We start from the raw sequence: 20,652 nt of genomic DNA on the forward strand, positions 1-20,652 counted from the left end.
CTCTCAATTTGATCGTGACCCCTCAGATTAGCTTGACCATTCTGTTATGTAGCTCTTGATTCCAGCATCAATTGAGTTTCAAACATGGGGCGCTTCAATTCGAAACAATTATGCATATTTGCGTGTTTTTTGTCAAATATAGACTGCGCTAAAATACTCGGGGTGTTTATTTTACCCGGTCCCAGCCAATATATGGCAGGTAGCACGTTGATGAAAATTTTAGCAGCAAGAGGACACGAAGTGACTGTTGTTAGTGTTTTTGGAGAAAATAACCCCCCAAAAAATTACAGGGACGTAGTTCTCGATGGTATTTACGAAAAATTCACCAACGGTGAGTACGTTTATGGTTAAACTTAAATTACATAATATTTGCTCATTCGTTTCCAAGAAACCAGCAAATTCCCAACAGAGCGTTGCATTGAGAGCGAGGTTTTTCCAATACGAATGATAAAGGGTGTTTTTTTTGGAGCTATAGAACTTTAAATTGCAATAAAACAACGATGGATTATTCGATTGACATGAATTTTATTTATCCGCAAGATAATCTTGTGACATTACATTTTAAATATGATTTCTGGCATATGACCGCCACGGCTGGCTCGGATGTAGTCCAATCTGGACGTCCAATTTTCGATGACTTTTTCCAACATTTGTGGCCGTATATCGGCAATTACACGGCGAATGTTGTCTTCCAAATGGTCAAGGGTTTGTGGCTTATCCGCATAGACCAATGACTTTACATAGCCCCACAGAAAGTAGTCTAGCAGTGTTAAATCACAAGATCTTGGAGGCCAATTCACAGGTCCAAAACGGGAAATTAGGCGGTCACCAAACGTGTCTTTCAATAAATCGATTGTGGCACGAGCTATGTGACATGTTGCGCCGTCTTGTTGGAACCACAGCTCCTGGACATCATGGTTGTTCAATTCAGGAATGAAAAAGTTAGTAATCATGGCTCTATACCGATCACCATTGACTGTAACGTTCTGGCCATCATCGTTTTTGAAGAAGTAAGGACCAATGATTCCACCAGCCGTTAAAGCGCACCAAACCAAGAGTTTTTCTGGATGTAACGGTGTTTCGACATACACTTGAGGATTAGCTCCACTCCAAATGCGGCAGTTTTGTTTGTTGACGTAGCCATTCAACAAGAAGTGCGCTTCATCGCTAAACAAAATAAAATGGACGTAGTGCGCGATACATATTTCGCACAGAACCATTATTTTTGAAATAAAATTGCACTATTTGCAAGCGTTGTTCAGGCGTGAGTCTATTCATGATGGATTGCCAAACCAAACTGAGAATGAATCACTTGACAGCTGTTAAATCGGTCGCCATCTTGAACAGTAATGCCAACTTGAAGTTATATACCTCGAAAAAAAACACCCGTTACAATAATAATTATGGTTACAATGGCAACACTGTATATTATTTTTTTGACATTTCTTATGTCACTTGTGTTCAGAAAGTGGTTCATTCAGTCTGATCATGAAAACAGAAATCTGCTAATTGGATGTTATTTATCTTTCTACAGACCACCAGCCCAATATGTTCAACCGAGTGTCAAAAGACCTCTTGAAACCCTTAGAAATCCACCAAATGACTATGGCGATCATGGAGAACGTCTTCAACCACTCTAAATTCCAGGAATTCATGAACACCAAGCAAGAATTCGATCTAGTCATCTTAGAACAACTTCAAACAGAAGCATTGAAGTACATTGCTCACCACTTCGAAGCTCCTCTCATTGTTTACAGCGCCATGGATGCCAACTACTGGACCAACCCCTACCAAGGCAACCCTGAACCTCCATCTTACGTTCCAAACGTCCATCTACCCTACAGTTGCACCATGTCCTTTTTTCAACGCTTGTGGAACTCCCTTATGTACGTCTATAACTTAATTCTACGAGAGTTCTTGGTGCACCCTCAGCAAGAACAACTCCTTCACAAATATTATCCGCAGGCACCGAGTCTGGACAGTATGATGTACAACGTGTCTTTGGTGCTTCTAAATTCGGATCTGAGCGTGTATGAGCCAGTACCAAAGGTTCCAAGCATGGTAACCATAGGTGGGTTTCATATCAAAGCCCCAAAAGCCTTACCAGAAGACCTGCAAAGATTGCTCGATGAAGCGGAGCAGGGCGTAGTTTACTTCAGTATGGGTTCCAACTTAAAGAGCAAGAATATTCCAAGCCAGACCAGGGATTTTCTCTTGAGGACCTTCGCAGAGTTGAAAGAAACAGTGTTCTGGAAGTTTGAAGATGAAAGTTTGAAGAATAAACCTACGAATGTTGTGGTTAGGAAGTGGTTTCCACAAAATGACGTTTTAGGTAAGTTCTTTTTGCCTTTTTAGTATGAATTATGAATCCTGATAACACAAGCATAAAACGAATCGAAGAGGCCAATATACTTGCCAGAAAAGGAGTTTTAGAGAAAGAGAAAAATACTCTGGAGGAGTCTGCCAAGGGTGGATCACTACAAGACTCAAAAAGGATTTAGATCTTAGTAAGAACAAGCTGAATCTTCGCATTGACTTCTTTACTGGGTCCGAATTGTTTTTCTCATTAAAATATAGTTCCAGTTCATCCAACAGATGCTTCTTCGTAGTTTCTATGCAATCTTTTGACAGTCTTTCCCATTGCATACTAATTTTTCATTCCAATTCGCAGCACACAGAAACATCAAGCTCCTCATCACACACGGTGGTATTTTTAGTTCGATGGAAGCAGTCTACCACGGGGTTCCTGTGTTAGCCCTACCAGTATTCGCTGACCAATACGTGAACTCTATCAGAGCAACTTTGAACGGTTATGCTAGGAATATACCCTTCAGAGAACTCACAGAGGAAAAATTCCGAGAGGACCTAGAAGAGTTATTGAGGAATCCCAAGTAAGATCTAAAGGGTTTTCAAAATGGATTTTTTTCTCATATTTAAATATCTTGAATGATTCTTTGGATGAATTACCTGCAAATCTAACCTTACCAAAGTCAAAATTGTTGAAAGTTATTCTGCAATGTTCTGGATGAGTTGACTTCAACATTTTTAAATTTTTCAGATACAAGGCTAATGCAGAAAGAAGATCACTGATAATGAAGGATAAGCCTCTAACCTCTGCAGAAAATTTGATTTTTCACGTTGAACATGTCATAAGGCATAAGGGTGCTGGACATTTGAGAGTAGCAGCCTTGGATTTGAACATATTTCAGTATCTTCTCTTAGATGTCATAACTTTCATGGTTTGCTCAGTAATTTTATCAATCTTCATTTTGAAATTTTTGTTAAGAAGATTATTCAATTTGGTAAATAAGAAGAAAACTAAAACACATTGAGGAAAAAGAGGAAAATTATAAATAAAAAGGTGTTTCGTAATGTGATTTATTTTTCAAACAAAGTATAAAACTATTACAAATACATAACAAATTGAAAAATTTGTTAATTCCTACTCATTATGTTCAATAGTTATTTCACTCATTCTTTCTTATTTTTTCTTCTTGTTATTATTTATACAATTTTTCAACTCAGATCTTATCATCGGTATTCATAGCACCCTAGACCCACTGCATGGCAGTCAATATAAATACAGCTGGTCTTAAAATTTTCAACACTAAAATTTAAACCTATGCCTCTGAGCAAAATTTGACTCGGAGGAACCCTAAAAAGTACTTTGTACCTCGAATGACAAGTCTCTCAGCTCCTCGTTCACAGGTGTCCCGAAATTAAGTCGATATATTTCAAGGAATCTGCTATATCAGAAATAAAATTGAACATCTTCCTTCTGAACTTCTTACAGTTTCACACCTTGATAGTTGAATCTTGGATAAGAAGAATTGATACCTGAAAGATTTCTTAACAGAAATGACAGAAAGTTACATAAAAAAATGGAAGACTACGGGTTACAGTTCTATCAGGACCCCAATCAAAAACTACAACTCAAAATTCAAATCGAAAAGTCATATTTAAAAGACAAAATGTTTGGGGTAAGGCATACTTTCTAAGGATATATGAGGAATAACCTCATATCAACTTTCTGTAACATTCACTGTAGTTCACTTAATTTCGGGACACCCCTACAACACAAAGTTCAATAAATACAAATCTGAACAAGTCGCGATCACATGATTACCGATAGATCTTTTCATCTCCGACCAGACCGGAAATCATGTATGGTTGCTGACTGTGCTGGTAGGGCAAACGCCCTAACGTAGAATAGTTCGAAGGTCTCAGCGAAGGCGCACCCTGTATCTTGTATGGCAACGTGGCATAAGAGGGAGGCAAACCATACAATGGCGGTACGCCTTTAACACTACACGCACAAGAACTTCCCGGGCCCATGATCTGACCCATGGGGGTGCCGTCCTGCCCATGCTTGAACTGTTGACTGGACATCTTGAGTCGAATAATGCAGATGATGATGATCAGGATGGCTATGAAAGCGATAACACCTCCTACTATGCTTATGATCAATGTGTCTTCGTTGTTCAAGGTGAACTGTCCGATTGCTGGTTGCTTAGGTTTGGGTTTAGGCTTTGGCTTTGGCGTAGTCGCCAAAGACCATATTATCTCGGGTTCTGTGGTTCTGGCTTGATACCTTGTGGTTCTTTGAGTGCTGACAGTGCTTGGACTAGGATGGGACGTCGTTGAAGTGAAAGCTCTATGGTCGCAAGTGAGTTCATCGTCTCCTATATCAGCCAGTAACTTCCCTTTAAGGTAATCAGGACCTACACACCTTAAATTAGTCATGTGATGCGGCAACCACCGTCTCAAGGCCCTGGAACCACAGTCACAAATTATAGGATTACTCTCCAAACCTACGATCTTCAGATCACCACGTCTGTCTTCTAATGAAGACAAAAACTGAGGGCTCAATGTACTCAACTGGCTTCCAGTAACATCCAAAATAATCTTAGACGATCTTGGCACCGCGAAGAAGAGTGCTGGTGGCAAAGCAGTGACCGAAGTATTCCTCAATTTTATCGTCACATATTCTCCTTTCAGTGTAGAGAAAGTACCAGAAGATATACTTCTCAACCTGGACCCGCTGATCCCCAATTCCTTCAGCCTAGGGTGTAGGACTGGACTGAATTGGTCGCCACCAACAGCAGCATCTTTGCTCTCTATATTTATCCTTTCTATCGACACCAACTTCTGCAAGAAACCGTGCAGATCCAGATACCCTAGTTTGGGGTATCCAAAAGCATCCAGATGGTTGAGGTTTGAGAAAGACTTAAAAGCACCCTTCTCCAATCTGGTACACTCGTTCAAATCGTGGATCCTAAGGGACCTCAAGCTTTCTGCATCAAAACCTTCGAAGTCTTGTTGCGATACTACCTGTATAGGGTTGTGTGATAAGTCGAGGACTCTGAGGGACTTCAAAGACCTCAGCTGAAGGTCCGATATATTCTCTATCGAATTGTCGGATAGATCTAGAGACTCCAGGAGGGTGGTACGATCGAACACTTGATCTGGAAGACTGGTGATGTTGTTGTGTGACAAATTCAGACTGTTCAGGAAGGGGGTTTCCAAGCGTACCACCTCTGTTATCCCAGTTCCAGCCAGGTTCAACTCTCTTACTGTCTTTGGTTCCCCTAGGATGTTCCTGATCGACCTTTTTGATAGAGGGTTAAAGGATAAATCAAACTTTTTGATGTTCACCATGATGCTGTCTTCTCCAGATACCTCTTTTATCTGGTTTCGTGATAAGTCAACGGAAGATATGAAGAAATATTGTTTTTTCAAGGATTCCAAGGGTGCCTCTTTGAACTTATTTCCTGCCAAACTTATGCTCTCCAACATCTCAACCCTGCTTCTATCGAACACAGTTTCTGGAAGGTCCGAGAAGAGGTTATCATCCAGGTTCAACATCTGAAGCCTGATAAGGCCTTCAAATGTTCTTTCACCGAGTCTATCCAGGCTGTTGTCACTCAAATCAACTATTTGAAGTTGCGTGGAGTTATGGAAGGCCATCTCGCTAATAGACTCTATCTGGTTATGAGCCAAATTCAAGGATCTAAGCCTTGGAAGCCTGGCGAAGTCCAACTCATCTACCGTCTTCAGCGAATTCTTGGACAGATCGATGTATTCTAAGAACTGCAAGGTAGCTATGAGCTCAGCAGGGAAAAACACAAACTTGTTGTTGGAAGCGTGGATCTCCCTCAACCTTGGATGAATCCTGAAGGAGGATGGATACAGGTAGCTAAGACGGTTATTCGATATATCCAAGACTTCCAAACTCGTCCCGGTGTTAAAAATCTCGCCTTTAAAAGAGCTCAGATGGTTGTGTTTTAGGATCAACTTCTTCACACTCATCACATTAACAAAAGCACCTTGTCGGATGTTGTTGATATTGTTGTTCGATAAATCAATTGTTGTTAGGTTGGGCAAGTTGGAGAAGACTCCAGTTGCTACCTCTGTTATTAAGTTGTAGGATAAGAATACCTCCTTTAAGAAATTTAGCTTACTGAAGAGTTGTGGGGGTAAAACCTTCAACGAAGTCGAGCTTAGGTCTATCGTTTCTAAAGAGGTTGCTTTCTGCAATAAATCTGCAGGTATCATCTTCAACTGGTTATTGCTCAGGTTGAGACTCGAAAGAGAAGTTAGGAGGTTAAAAGTGCTCTTTGTCAACTGAGACAAGTTGTTCTCACTCAGGTCTAAAGTCTTCAGTTTGGTCAACGACAACGGACTTCCTGAAAATGCTGATATCCTATTCCTAGACAAGTCCAGATGATACAAAGTGTTCTCCAAGCCTAAAAATGCATTGGAGTTCAGGTTTGCGATGAGGTTTCTACTCAAGTCCAACTTCTCTAATTGTTGGAAGTATTGGAAAGAAGCTTGGGGCAGTTCTCTGATTATGTTCTTGGATATTACTAGGTTGGTAACTTGGTTCGCTATCGACTTCAATATGTCACCTGATAAAGCCGCAATTCTGTTGTAGTCCAATTGGAGGGAAGTCAGTTTTGGCAGTCTGCCAAGGGCTGATGCTGGTATCAGGAGTATATTATTGTCTTTTAGATTGAGTTCTTCAAGTTCGTCTAAACCTTCGAAGGCGTCATCTTCAACCTGGAAAGTGATTTGATGATAATAAACTGGATAAATAAATTTCATCAAATTTTAATGAATGTTTGTCATTATTTGGACAAAAACATAATCTTCTACATGCTTGATGTAAATATCTTGGATAATAAACGTTAGTTTGAGTATAATATACAGAAAAATTATAGCGTCGACTAACCGTTCGCAAGGAGTTTACGCTAATGTCGATTTTCTTCAATTTCCTCAAACCAAGGAAAGTTCCAGGTCCCAAATTTGCTATGCTATTTCTGCTCAAATCCAACACATTGAGATTCACGAAGGGGGCCAAATTATTCTGATGTATTTCCTGAAAAAGAGAAACATTCAAATATTACTGGACCCAGAATAGAACCACGAAGAACTCCAATATGACTACGGTAGTTCCACATTGTACTTTTTTGTCGGGAAAAGAACTATACGCTCTAATTTTGTTTACCTGTATCAGATTAGATGAGAGATTCAGGAAACGAAGTTGCTGTAATGATGAAATGGCAATTGTTGGAAAATCTTCAATGAAATTCTGCGAAAAGTCGATTTCCTCGACGTTCTCGATACCTTCCAAGGCGTCGCTGTTGAATTTTTTCAATTTATTCTTGGACAATCGAAGGACTTTCAGGTTTTTAAGACCGGAAAAGGTGCCGCTTTCAACCATGGAAACCACATTGTCATCTAAGATCAACTGTTCCAAGTTTTGTTGAGATGGAAAAAGAGGACCACCCTTCAGGTCACCTAGAAGAAGAAAGTTATGAAGATAAACTCTATAGAATATTCATCTCTGGAATTCAATTCTGAAGGGTTTTTAAATAATATAATAGGTTTCAATTTTAACACCCCGCTGTCTGGGCATCTGTCACTTTTGAAGCTATCATCTACATATTGACATTTGACAATTCAAAACTACGTCATTACTTAAAATGGAAAGATACACTCTACAGCAACGCAACGAAATTGTTAAAAAACGTTTTTTGAAGATCGAATTCTGATCTAAAACACGATGAGACTTCAAGTCCATATCTTGCGTCCTGGAGAGATGGTAGCTTAGAGAAAATTTACTGATTTTTTTAGAAAATGTCCAGCCTAAGATGCATAGAAAACCTGGTATGTCTACTTATACCTGTAAAACTTTCAGACAAAACGGGAGATTTTTCAGATCTATACCTACTTGATTTCGAGGGATCGCGTATGTTTCCGATGGCGCTTTCTTCGTTTATATTTGACATTTCTCTCGAATCTCGGCTCTCGTGAGCTTTGAGTATAGAACAATATAATTTTATATTCTATTCTCGTAACAATCTTCTATACTCTGTCATTATATTCCATTCATTTCATTGAAAATTCGATAGGAACTGAATTGTAATTTATTGTGGAAGTTTGTAAAGTCTAAAATCAGTATTTCATTTTCAAACATCGCCAGACAGAATTCGAATATTTCTGAAGAGCGCCTCCTTACAGAACTCTGGTGAAGCTGAAAGCTGAACACCAAAGCAACAGGTGGATATCTCAAAAAGTCTGAAACAAAAGCGAATCAGTACACACACCAGGGATTCTATGCATCTGTAGTGAAAACAAACGCTTCCGTATATGACACTTGGTTGTTTATACTTTCAAGTGACATCCCAGACGCCACAATACGCTCTATTAGTGTGACGTCACACACCGTCATTTTTGGTTCTCCTGTCAGTGTTCGGAATCCAAACAAATAAATTTTCATTCAAATTAGTACCTACGGTGTCGTTGAAGGAATTGGCTTATTTTCATAAATAAGAGTATTTGAGGAACGATTTCAGTATTAATTGAAAGACAGAAGGAACGAGGTTAATACTAGTAAGTTGGAATCCTGTATCATTCCCCAGATTTTGTAAAAAGCCGTGTTTATTAGTTGAACTTCAAGTTCGAACTTACTGGCATTAATCTCGTTCCTTCTGTCTATCAGTTAACAGTAAAATCGTTCCTTAAATAATCTTATTTATTAAAATAAGCCAATTCCTTCAACGACACCGTACTAATTTGAATGACAATTTGTTTGTTTGGATTCTGAACACTGACAGGAGAACTAAAATGGTGGTGTGTAACATCATCACTAATAGAGCGTATGCTTTTAATTGTATTTTGAAGTTTTTTTTGAGTTTTACTCTTTTGAGAGAGATGTTTTGGGAAAAAATCCCTGAATTAGTTGAGTTATTCATTCGAAAAATTCATCAAATAGCAGTTTTCCAATTGTATATACACAACATTACCGATTCTGTTGCTCTTCAAAGATAAAATCCTCAGATTCCTAGGTCCATTCAACGAAGAACTCGGTACCGAAGTCATGCTGTTCCTATCCAAGTAAACCTCCTAAAAAAAATTCAAAGAATAAGATCTCAACTCCACTTTTTCGAAGATGGGGTGAACTCACTTTCAACTCCCTGCAGCCCTCGAAAATACCCTCTTCGATGGCCCTTATCCTGTTCCCGCTAAGATCCAGGATTTTCAACTGGGACAATCCGTGGAATTCGTTGCTGGAAAATATGGGGTTCAGCGTGTCTCCCAGAAGATTGTCGGCAAGACGCAACTCAACCAAAGTTGACCTGAATCCGGACAAAGAATTATCCGTTAGCTTCCTCAACGCATTGTTGGATAGGTCAATCCTTCTCAGCGGCATGCTGGTGGATGCGAAAACCTGAAAGGAGTTAGTCCCGTTTTAGATAGAATAGGAACATTTCGAAATTTTCCTCTTAATATCGAAACCGAAAATTCGCAATGTTGATTCAAATTTGCTTTTGGGTATACAGGGTGTTTCCAAATTGAACATGAACCTTGAAGGAGGTGTTATTATCACTCATTTACTGTCAATTGAGCCATCTTTATTGATAACCGAAAATCAACAGTTTCTGAGATATTACAGTTCTTGTGTTTCTCCAAAAATTTCTCACCTTACTTCATTTTTCGTCAATTCTTTCTACGTTGACCAAGTTTGATTTGAATTTTGAATTATTTTCATCACAAGATAACGGGTGTTTTTTTTCGAAGTATATAACTTTAGGTTGGCATTACTGTTCAATATGGCGATCGATTTAACAGCTGTCAAGTGATTTATTCTCAGTTTGGTTTGGCAATTCATCGTGAATAGACTCACGCCTGAACAACGCTTGCAAATAGTGCAATTTTATTTCGAAAATAATGGTTCTGATCGGAATACGTATCGCGCACTACGTCCATTTTATTTTGTTTAGCGATGAAGCGCACTTCTGGTTGAATGGCTACGTCAACAAATAAATCTGCCGCATTTGGAGTGAAGCTAATTCTCAAGTGTATATCGAAACACCGTTATATCCAGAAAAACTGACTGTTTGGTGCGCTTTATGGGCTGGTGGAATCATTGGTCCGTACTTCTTCAAAAACGATGATGGCCAGAACGTTACAGTCAATGGTGATCGGTATAGAGCCATGATTACTAACTTTTTCATTCCTGAATTGAACAACCATGATGTCCAGGAGCTGTGGTTTCAACAAGACGGCGCAACATGTCACACAGCTCGTGCCACAATCGATTTATTGAAAGACACGTTTTGGACCTGTGAATTGGCCTCCAAGATCTTGTGACTTAACACCGCTAGACTACTTTCTGTGGGGCTGTGTAAAATCATTGGTCTATGCGGATAAGCCACAAACCCTTGACCATTTGGAAGACAACATTCGCCGTGTTATTGCCGATATACGGCCACAATCCAGATTGGACTACATCCGAGCCAGCCGTGGCGGTCATATGTCAGAAATCATATTTAAAATGTAATGCCACAAGATTATCTTGCGGATAAATAAAATTCATGTCAATCGAATAATCCATCGTTGTTTTATTGCAATTTAAAGTTCTATAGCTCTAAAAAAGCACCCTCTACCATCATCAGGCTTTCCTTGAATGAAAAATAGCTTGTTGCTGTGTGTCATGACAGTAAGATTTTGTTTTGTATGTAGGTATGTCATTCCCTTTTATACATGAGTGTCATTTCAGAACAGCCTGATGATGGTATTCTGGTAAGTCTTCTGCCAAAATGGATAGCTGATTAAAGATAATACTTAAGACCAGTATATTTTTCTTTTAATACTATATTCTACACGCTGATGGAGAAATACATCAATTTCGTAGAAAATTATGTTTGAAATGAACTCCACCATTCCTTTTTGACGAAAATGAAGTACTAAATATCACTATCACTAAATATGACTCAAACGACAGCAAATGAGTCATACTAACACGTCATCCAAGGTTCACTTCTAATTTGGAAACACCCTGTATAAGCTACAAATGCAAGCTGTATGCGAAATTTTCATATAACATTTCATATGTCTTCAAAAACATAGAAAATTCAAGAATCTCAAAATTCTCGAGACAGAAATTGACAGGTCCAAGCGAATTTCTACTTTTTCATTTTAAAGCCGGAAAATCAAGGTGTTAAAGATTTCGTTGGACCACGTTGTATACTTCAAACCCTGTCCTGTACTTCAAATCCTTTTTTGTATATCTCAGCGTCTAGTGAACATTCAATTACTCATTCCTAAGATTTTCTGTATGCAAAGCGACAATCAAGATTTTCAAGTCATTCGAAATTCAAAGAAATTTCTACAAAATCGAGTTCAAATGCATCCAAAGAAGGAAGATCCACTTATCATTCAAAAAGAAAACACCAAGATAGACCGGCCTGTAAAACTACATCGAAATTAGGATTTGAAGTAATTCAACCATCTGAAATTTGTAAACAGTCCTCTGAAGTTAAAATCCTACAATTATAGAAAACGAATGTTGGCATCGATATTTTCTAAGCAGCTTTGGGCGGGTTCAACATCTGGATGGTAGATTCCCATATAACTAATTGGAGTTACAATTTCCAGATGGATATTCAATACTAATTGCCTGATGGCCAAGCTCGCAATTTCTCATGACTTCAACTCGATTCTTTTTATCACTAATCGTTGTTGAAAGTAGAAGCAAACTGTTTCCGCATTCTATCTCACCTGGGACGGTAATGCCTGATGTCCGGCATGTCTCTGACTGAAAGAAACTATGGGAGCCCCATATGGCAAGCTGGGCAGGTCGCTGGAGAACACCACACTATCGCAATTCACGTAAATCGAAGGGTTTCCACCCAATACTGTTTCTATAGAGCCCAGAGCACATCTGCAGGGAAATTTGAATTCTTTGGACAGTTCGCTGCATGGTCTAAAATTGTCTTGGGCCAAGGCCAGAGTTGATATCAACCAAAGTTGGAATGGTAGCAACCAGTTGACCTGCAAAGAAGATAGATGTTTCTGAAAAAGGTTAAAGAGGACAGATTTGAGTTAAGGTTGAATTTACCACATTTTCGTCCGAGGTATCTTCATTTTGTGTTTAATGTACAGGATCTTCCAATAAGAATTATTTAATTTAGAATGGTTGAAACGTCAACACTGTCTATTATTTTTTGACGTTTCTTATGTCATTTGTGTTCAGTAAGTCATAGAAAATTCATTTCGCAATATCATTTTACCACTACAAGAACAATATAACCAAGATAATTATTTTAATTTGTGTTATTGACACTTTCTTTTCAAAGCTATCATGCGAAGTAATTCATAACTATCTCAAATTGTAATCAATTGAAATTAAAATATACTACTTATTTCGATAAAAACCATACCTCGACTTTTTTCATTGGTTTTTTTTTCAGTCATTTTTTTATGATGAGCTTCAATCGGGAGTTCTTTCAATATATGTACAATGATTATAAAAACCAATCTAATTACTGACTTTCATTGAATTTCAATTAATTTATTGTTATTCGCAGTATAATAAAATGACTGTAACTCGATGTAAATTGAAACAATAAACTTTTAATTGGATAACATATTGCAAATTATAATTCACGCATATAAGACATTTTTATAAGAATTGTGACACAAATATTTTTCCAGTTTGAGCAAAATTCAAAATTGGGTATGAACAAATTGAGTGCTGTGATTTTTGTAGCACCAATCTGGTCTGGTCTGGTCTCTATATCTACGCAGAATCTGCGCATTCTCTGTCATTTGGTTCACTAATTGTTTGTTAGTATATTATTTCAAATATGCTGTGCGATTGACACAATAAATTGAACATATATTTTTTCGAATACCGCAGTGTTGAAAATGTTTGAATGTTCAAAATCACTTGGGTATCAGTGAACATTTCAACTTATGAAGAGCACATCAAGATGAATCACAACTGAAAGTAATATTGAGTTCTTTCCGCTTATCTCGTATTTCTCGTTGAGAATTTACAATTTATTATACGTTGAGAATTTACTATACAATTAACTATTCGTTGAGAATTTACTATACAATGAAAATTTGGATGCTTATTATATATTTAATTTTTCATGAACTAGTTACCGTCATCTTTTGATACACTAGTTATTTTTCTTGGCAATTGGGTATTCTATAAAAGTCAGGGAAATAATAATTTCTTCTTGTGTAGAACTGGTATCTTTGATACCTAATTATATGTTTTACTTTTTAATGAGTTGCTTTTAAAAGAGCCTAAGAACAAGTAGGTATTACCTACTATAATGAGTATTTCCAATATATTTATTACTAATAGACGCTCAAATACCAGTTTTTTGTGTAACTCTTCCTATTTTCTTCATCTGTACCAAATATAACTCTTCTATTATAATTAAACTGTTATTTCAATCGGAAACTCGTCATGACATTCTATTACCTATTTCCATAATATTTATCATGATTATCACAATTATATTTTCTCTATAATTCCTATCAACATCGTAATGTATCCTAACCTATAATATTACAAACGAAAAAAGCCTGAAGGCAGTTTGATCATCGTCATGAACTTTCTCATCTGCGTCAACTCTTATTATCAATATCAATTCAGATTTTAAGAACGCCTCTGGAATTCTTATGCGGTAAGATTGGTCCATTTGATGGGATATTGAGGTCACCAACACCAAGAAGAAGAAGAAGAAAAAACGTGATCTTCCCGACGTGTCGAAAATGTCGACACCTCATTTCAACAATTTCTAATATTAAAGCAAATAATAGCGACATTAAGTGGAATTTTTTTTCAGTCTCTCCAATGAAACCGACCGACACAATGTCTATTAGAGTAGAAACCAATGACATTCTGCCTAAGGCAGGTTGAATAATGGTTTTAGCTTGGTTGTTCTGGCTGCTGCAAAGATAGATGGAAGATATTTTTATAGCTTCAATACAGTAATCTACGGTATCTATTATTTTACTCCTTTTGTTTAGTTGAAACGATCTAGTAATTTGTGGAATATGATTAATTAAGTTTTGTAGGTAGTTTCGATTGGTAGGTAGATATGAAAAATTTTTGCTTCAAAAATTTGATTTGAATTCAGAAATAACATTTGTTGAATTGCTCTTCGATTATGTCATGGGCGAAATAGTCGAAACAACAAGACATCTGATAGAACTTTGCCGCTGAGAAACTATCATGTAACACTTCACTCAATGAGTCCAACCAGAAAAAGCTCATTTTTTCTTAGAAATTTGACCTTATTCTTCAACATATTGACCTTAAAGAGTAAGTACCTACTCCATGTAAAGGGTGTTTTTTTAGAGCTATAGAACTTTAAATTGCAATAAAACAACGATGGATTATTCGATTGACATGAATTTTATCTTGTGGCACTACATTTTAAATATGATTTCTGGCATATGACCGCCACGGCTGGCTCGGATGTAGTCCAATCTGGACGTCCAATTTTCGATGACTTTTTTCAACATTTGTGGCCGTATATCTGTAATAACACGGCGAATGTTGTCTTCCAAATGATCAAGGGTTTGTGGCTTATCCGCATAGACCAATGACTTTACATAGCCCCACAGAAAGTAGTCTAGCGGTGTTAAATCACAAGATCTTGGAGGCCAATTCACAGGTCCAAAACGTGAAATTAGGCGGTCACCAAACGTGTCTTTCAATAAATCGATTGTGGCACGAGCTGTGTGACATGTTGCGTCGTCTTGTTGGAACCACAGCTCCTGGACATCATGGTTGTTCAATTCAGGAATGAAAAAGTTAGTAATCATGGCTCTATACCGATCAACATTGACTGTAACGTTCTGGCCATCATCGTTTTTGAAGAAGTACGGAACAATGATTCCACCAGCCCATAAAGCGCACCAAACAGTCAGCTTTTCTGGATGTAACGGTGTTTCGACATACACTTGAGGATTAGCTTCACTCCAAATGCGGCATTTTTGTTTGTTGACGTAGCCATTCAACCAGAAGTGCGCTTCATCGCTAATTCATGATGAATTGCCAAACTTAACTGAGAATAAATCACTTAACAACTGTTAAATCGGTCGCCATCTTGAACAGTAATGCCATTTTAAAGTTATATACCTCGAAAAAAACACCCTTTACTTACGTTTCAAATTCCAAGCATTATCTATCATAGAGTTATTCAATATGAAACTGCTAACCAATTTTCAAAACAGAGGAGATGATACTGGCAATGAAAGATGATCGTCGTATCATCAACATTCTCAGATTCATTTTTACACCTCATATTCATTCCTGAATTCCACACTTTTACTTTCCCACGATTTTATTGGCTAACGAAGCACAGAAATAAACGGTTCAAATCTTGTTATTAAGCATGAAGGAGCGGTCTCAGCTGACCTTCAATTTGAATTGGTAAAATAATGGTATAAATGTTCTATTTTCGCTCAAAATAACAATAGTTTTTCCTAGCTCATTATGAAAGAACTGGACCAAACTGAATCAATTCTCATACACATTATTATATAGAATCATACACATTATTATATAGAAATGGTTCAAGATTTTAATGACTCAAAATGCTCTTGCGCACTTGTTCCAGATCAACAGCAGGCACTTTTTTCTCGTTTATACAAGTGTGTCCAGAATGTTGCAGCGATTCAGGGAGACAGGTATGAATGTCCGAAGACCAGGACAGGGTAGACCACGGGTAACAACTGCCATTCAAGAACGTTACTTCAGAGTTTCTTCGTTGAGACAACGGTTTGCAACCGCTCGCCTCCTTCAAAATCAGCTTGAGCAAACTGATGGGGTGCAAATTAGCACTCAGACAATAAGAAATCGCCTCAGGGAATATGATTTAAGGCCTCGTGTCGCGGCAAGAGGCCCAGCTCTTACCCCAGCCCATCGAAGATTGGATTTTGCGAGAGAGCATATCCATTGGGAAGAGGCTGATCGGGAAAGAGTTCTCTTCACAGATGAGTCTAGATTCTGCCTCTACCATTGTGATCGACGTTCCTTGTATACAGACGTCCACATGACTGATATGCTCAGTGCAATTTTCTGAATACTACTGGTTTCGGGGGAGAATCGATTATGGTATAGGGTGGAATATCTTTGACTGCTCGCACAGACCTAGTGGTCGTTGATAATGGAGCTATGAATGCTGATAGGTATATAAGGAACATTCTTGAAGAGCATGTAGTGCCATTTGACCCATACATTGGTGAAAATTTCATTTTTATGGACGATAATGCCAGACCCCATCGTGCGCGCATCGTTCAGGAGTACCTTGAAGAGGTTGAAGTCTATCGAATGGAATGGCCAGCAAGAAGTCCAGATCTCAATCCGATTGAGCAGGTTTGGGACAACCTCAATAGAAGACCGAGAAGTTCAGAAAATCATCCAGCTACTCTTAATGACTTAGAAATCCAACTCAGAGAAATCTGGGAAAGATTAGATCAGAACATTATAAGATCACTCATTTTGAGTATGAACCGTCGTTGCCGAACTGTAATTAACGCAAGGGGTGGAAATACCAAGTATTAAATCACTTATCAGCATTCCAGTATTTTGAAAATTGTTTATTTCTCTTCTTTCACATAAGATTCGGTGAAATCCTGAATTTTTCTTCCATTTAATGTGTCTTGTTTCTTTCAAAACCTTCCCGAGAGAACATAAAAAATAAGTTATAAAGTCAATGTAGAGTTAACTTTAATTAAATTGAGATTTTCAGAATGTGCGTTAATTTTTTTGTGCAGTGTACATGAATATGAATTCAAACGAATGCTCAGAAGGTCTTTAGCCCGACTATGAAAACTTATTGCATATTTTGGCTCAATAGTTTTCGGCAATCTTTCGGATAACTAACTGTTCTGTGACTCAACTTGCCAAGTCATAAACTGACAAAGCCAAAACTTGTAATAACTATAAAACGGATGTGAAAATACACGATGGTTCTTGTATTTAGAGGTGCGTCAGTTTCGACGACATTTCTCCGCGTTTGAGATCGAAAGAAACATAATACAGGTATATAATTAATAGCTACAACCTTGCCTTGATATTTGGCTTGCATATTTTTAAACCGGAATTCCTAGCTCAAGCTTTGTGCGACAGACATTCACCAGCTTGTTCTTTGACAACCTAACTCATCCATTATTTTGAATTCTAGATAGAGTTTACGAACTCTAAATTAATGAAAATGAGAAAAATACCGAACGCGAACCAAGAATGATTTCTTCTTGATGCTATCCATAATTATGCACATACAAATTGGAAAAATAAGAATTTCTAGGTGTTCATTGGGTAGATAGCACCATAACTTGACTATAATATTATTACAAAATCAACTTTTAAAGTGACATGTCACGAACATACAGGCTGTTCCTAAATTGGAGGTACAAAGGAAAATGAGAGATTCCTAGGATAATAATAAAAATTCGCATAAGCATGGGCCCGCAAACGTTTTGTTTTCGAGATACAGAGTGTACCATTTGTCTTAATCTGCACTACAAATTGGGTAAATAAGTACCAAAACTTATAATTAATTCATTCATCACAACTTACTAACTGAATATTTATAATAATTTGGATTTTCGGAGGATTAGGTACTAGAGAATTGTTTGAAATTTTACATCGAAATCAGTAGCAGATACGCCAAAACTACGAGAAACCAAAAAGTTTAGTACTGGATCAAAGTTTTCTTTTACATTTTTCTGAACTATCACTGGTCCACCAAAAATAAGTTCTGGAGGAAAGAGCGGGCACTATTCCAGAGAAAATATCATCCTGTAGATTTTCATTCAAAATGAGCATATCGTATGATGAAAACTTTTAATATCTTGTGAAGGAAAGGTTCTATGAGAAAAAAAAATTCAAAAAAATTTAAATTTAACATCTTGTATCTCGAAAACAAATCGACTAGTGTTTTTTAAAATGATTTCATAAAACGAAATATATACAGAGTGGGCAAAATATTGATTGCAACTTCATTTTTTCAAATGGAACACCCCGTATATTCTTCTATATTTGACTAGCCCTTTTTCCCCTGAGTTCGAATATATGACATATTATGTTTGGCTCATCTCTCTTATTCTGAGTACCACTGAGTTTCAAATTGTAAGAACCACCTGGTAAGCTAAGTAATCATTTTTCAAGTGGAAAGCTGCGATAATTCAAAATGCCCTTTTTTGAGTTATCTCGTTGGCAACGCTATATAACATATGTTTGTCATTGAATAAAACTATTTATCGAATATGCATTAAACAGAAGCGGAAAAATTTGAAATATTTTCACTTTATGTGAAGAACAATAAAAATAAGAGAGCTACAATGAGAGAATATATGGAGTTGCATCCAAATCATCCAATGCCAATTTATAATGAAATATGTATGTCATATCTTTGTCAACGAGATAACTCAAAAAATGGCATTTTGAGTAATGGCAGCCTGAAAACTGATTACTGAGCATGCCAGGTGGTTCTTAAAATTTGAAACTCTTTGTTACTCAAAATAAGAGAGATAGAAAACATATGTTATATATTTGTAATCAGGGAAAAAAGAGCTAGTCAAATTTAGAAAAATATACAGGGCGTTCCATTCGAAAAAATGAAGTTGCAATCATACGTTGCCCACTCTGTATATATCTCGTTTTGGGAAATAATTTCAAAAAACACTAGTCGATTTTGTGAAACTTTTGTAGAAAACATTTTTTTGTACCTCTTTTAGTAACAAAGTTAGAGGGAGGAGGGTCAAATTATGGTGAAAAACCCGGTACCTAAGTTCCTAAGTATATTATATAGGCACTATTTTGAATAAAATCCATCTTTTATTGAAATTAATTGATTTGAAAAAATAAATGCTGTGCTTTTGATCACCGGTGAGCAAGCTCAGTACCCACTTTAAACAAAGCTTTTTCATGAACAAATTTTCACGTAAAAAAGTGAAACCCTTGCCTTCTGATATCTTCAATTCCACAGTTATCTTGGGCAACTTCAATTCACGAAAGCCCAAAACTATTTCGTGAACTATTTTGATACTTTCTTAAACAACCAAATCATTCAGCATCATCGGTGGTTCTTCTACAATGTTTAAAGTCAGCATATCACCTTTCATTAATTTTTGTCGCTTTGTTTGCACATAATTTTTCCCATAAAAAACCAGTGTTCTATCAATACACTAAATTCAACTTATCGAGTGCACTAAGCAACGTTGGGCAGGAACATTATGTGGATAGGTGCCCCATGAACGTTTTTATAGAATGTTCAAGAACTGAGGCAGAAAATCACGATAACCTAAAAGAAAACCTGTATAAAATTTTCATTTTCACTCGCAACTTGCGTACACGAAGTTCCAGATGACGCTTCAAATTGAAAATCAGACTCTCTCCTATAAGTACACAAACACTTTCCTCCGTTATTTGCTGATATGAAATGGATTAGAAAAACGCTATGTGTTAAATTATTCCCATTTAATTGGTTGAAAAAGTATTGTTTAGCATGCTCATGCATTTATTACCGTTTGATAATTACCATCGTTTCACTTATTTGAATATTCTAGCTGAGAATGAGGCGGCTATGAACAGTGCACTTTTTATCGTTCTTATGACAGTAACGGTTATACAAGTTACAATAACGGAAGGAAGAAATTTTAATGCAGTACCTATAAATTAGTATGTTTGTTTTATTTTGTTATGAGTAAAAATTTTAAAATTGTGGAAATCCGGAATGTTTGACAAATTGAGCTGCAGTAGAGCCCCAAAAAGTGATTTTCTTCGTGAATGACATTCAAACAATAGAATTAACACCTTTACATTGGTTACCAGTGCTATCACACATATTTCCGCCTCATATTCGTAGACAGGTCTCAGTCAAGAAATCTTGGAAAAAATTTCATTTCTACTCAAATTTATTTCCAATTTTTCCTACCTACCTGATACTAGAATTGACAGATTAAAGTCACTCAAACCTTTATGGATTAATACCTTCCTTCAATCTGATGAAAGTGACAAAGAAATTTGGCGTTCTGTATGGAGTTCTTGTAATATCTTCAAAAAAAGTCAAATCGTTGATCCTTCAGAGAAAGTTCCAGGTTTCAATCTTCCTAGGAAAATTTGGTGTATTTTATCTTCGACTTAAGACTGGTCATGGTCGTTGAAATAGTATGCTCTTCAAATGGCATTCTATTGATAGCCCACTATGTGAGTGTGGTGTAGAAGAAACCATTGACTACTTGGTGAAAACTTGTCCAATTTATAAATTTCATGGTGGTTTCCAAGCTATCCAATCAGTTTCAGATTCTTTTTTAGAATGGGTAGCTAAC

At 37.1% G+C, this 20,652-nt stretch overlaps 2 protein-coding genes across 2 annotated transcripts in view; one reads left to right on the forward strand and one right to left on the reverse strand.

The window, feature by feature from the left end:
• Positions 1–3,372, forward strand: LOC123688720 (UDP-glucosyltransferase 2-like). The gene is made up of 4 exons (XM_045627360.1): positions 1–331; positions 1,535–2,332; positions 2,672–2,891; positions 3,059–3,372. The coding sequence occupies exons 1-4, from the start codon at positions 85–87 to the stop codon at positions 3,330–3,332; spliced, it is 1,539 nt and encodes a 512-aa protein (XP_045483316.1). The 5' UTR covers positions 1–84; the 3' UTR covers positions 3,333–3,372.
• Positions 3,363–20,652, reverse strand: part of LOC123688719 (protein artichoke) — a 25,309-nt gene continuing 8,019 nt past the window's right edge. Inside the window, exons 2-7 of the mRNA XM_045627359.1 lie at positions 12,067–12,339; positions 9,470–9,733; positions 9,309–9,408; positions 7,508–7,800; positions 7,232–7,378; positions 3,363–7,059 (exon numbers count right to left, since the gene is read on the reverse strand). Coding sequence (XP_045483315.1) covers positions 4,123–7,059; positions 7,232–7,378; positions 7,508–7,800; positions 9,309–9,408; positions 9,470–9,733; positions 12,067–12,339 — 4,014 coding nt within the window. The 3' untranslated portion in view covers positions 3,363–4,122. The remainder of the gene's footprint in view (positions 7,060–7,231; positions 7,379–7,507; positions 7,801–9,308; positions 9,409–9,469; positions 9,734–12,066; positions 12,340–20,652) is intronic.

Source organism: Harmonia axyridis, chromosome 1 (assembly GCF_914767665.1).
Source record: "Harmonia axyridis chromosome 1, icHarAxyr1.1, whole genome shotgun sequence".
NCBI classification, from domain to species: domain Eukaryota; kingdom Metazoa; phylum Arthropoda; class Insecta; order Coleoptera; family Coccinellidae; genus Harmonia; species Harmonia axyridis.

Bases quoted from the DNA above. Each gene is read 5' to 3' on its own strand.
- LOC123688720 (XM_045627360.1), top strand. From the start codon at position 85: ATGGGGCGCTTCAATTCGAAACAATTATGCATATTTGCGTGTTTTTTG. The intron at 332-1,534 runs GTGAGTACGTTT...ATCTTTCTACAG, and splicing joins TTACGAAAAATTCACCAACG to ACCACCAGCCCAATATGTTC. The intron at 2,333-2,671 runs GTAAGTTCTTTT...TCCAATTCGCAG, and splicing joins TCCACAAAATGACGTTTTAG to CACACAGAAACATCAAGCTC.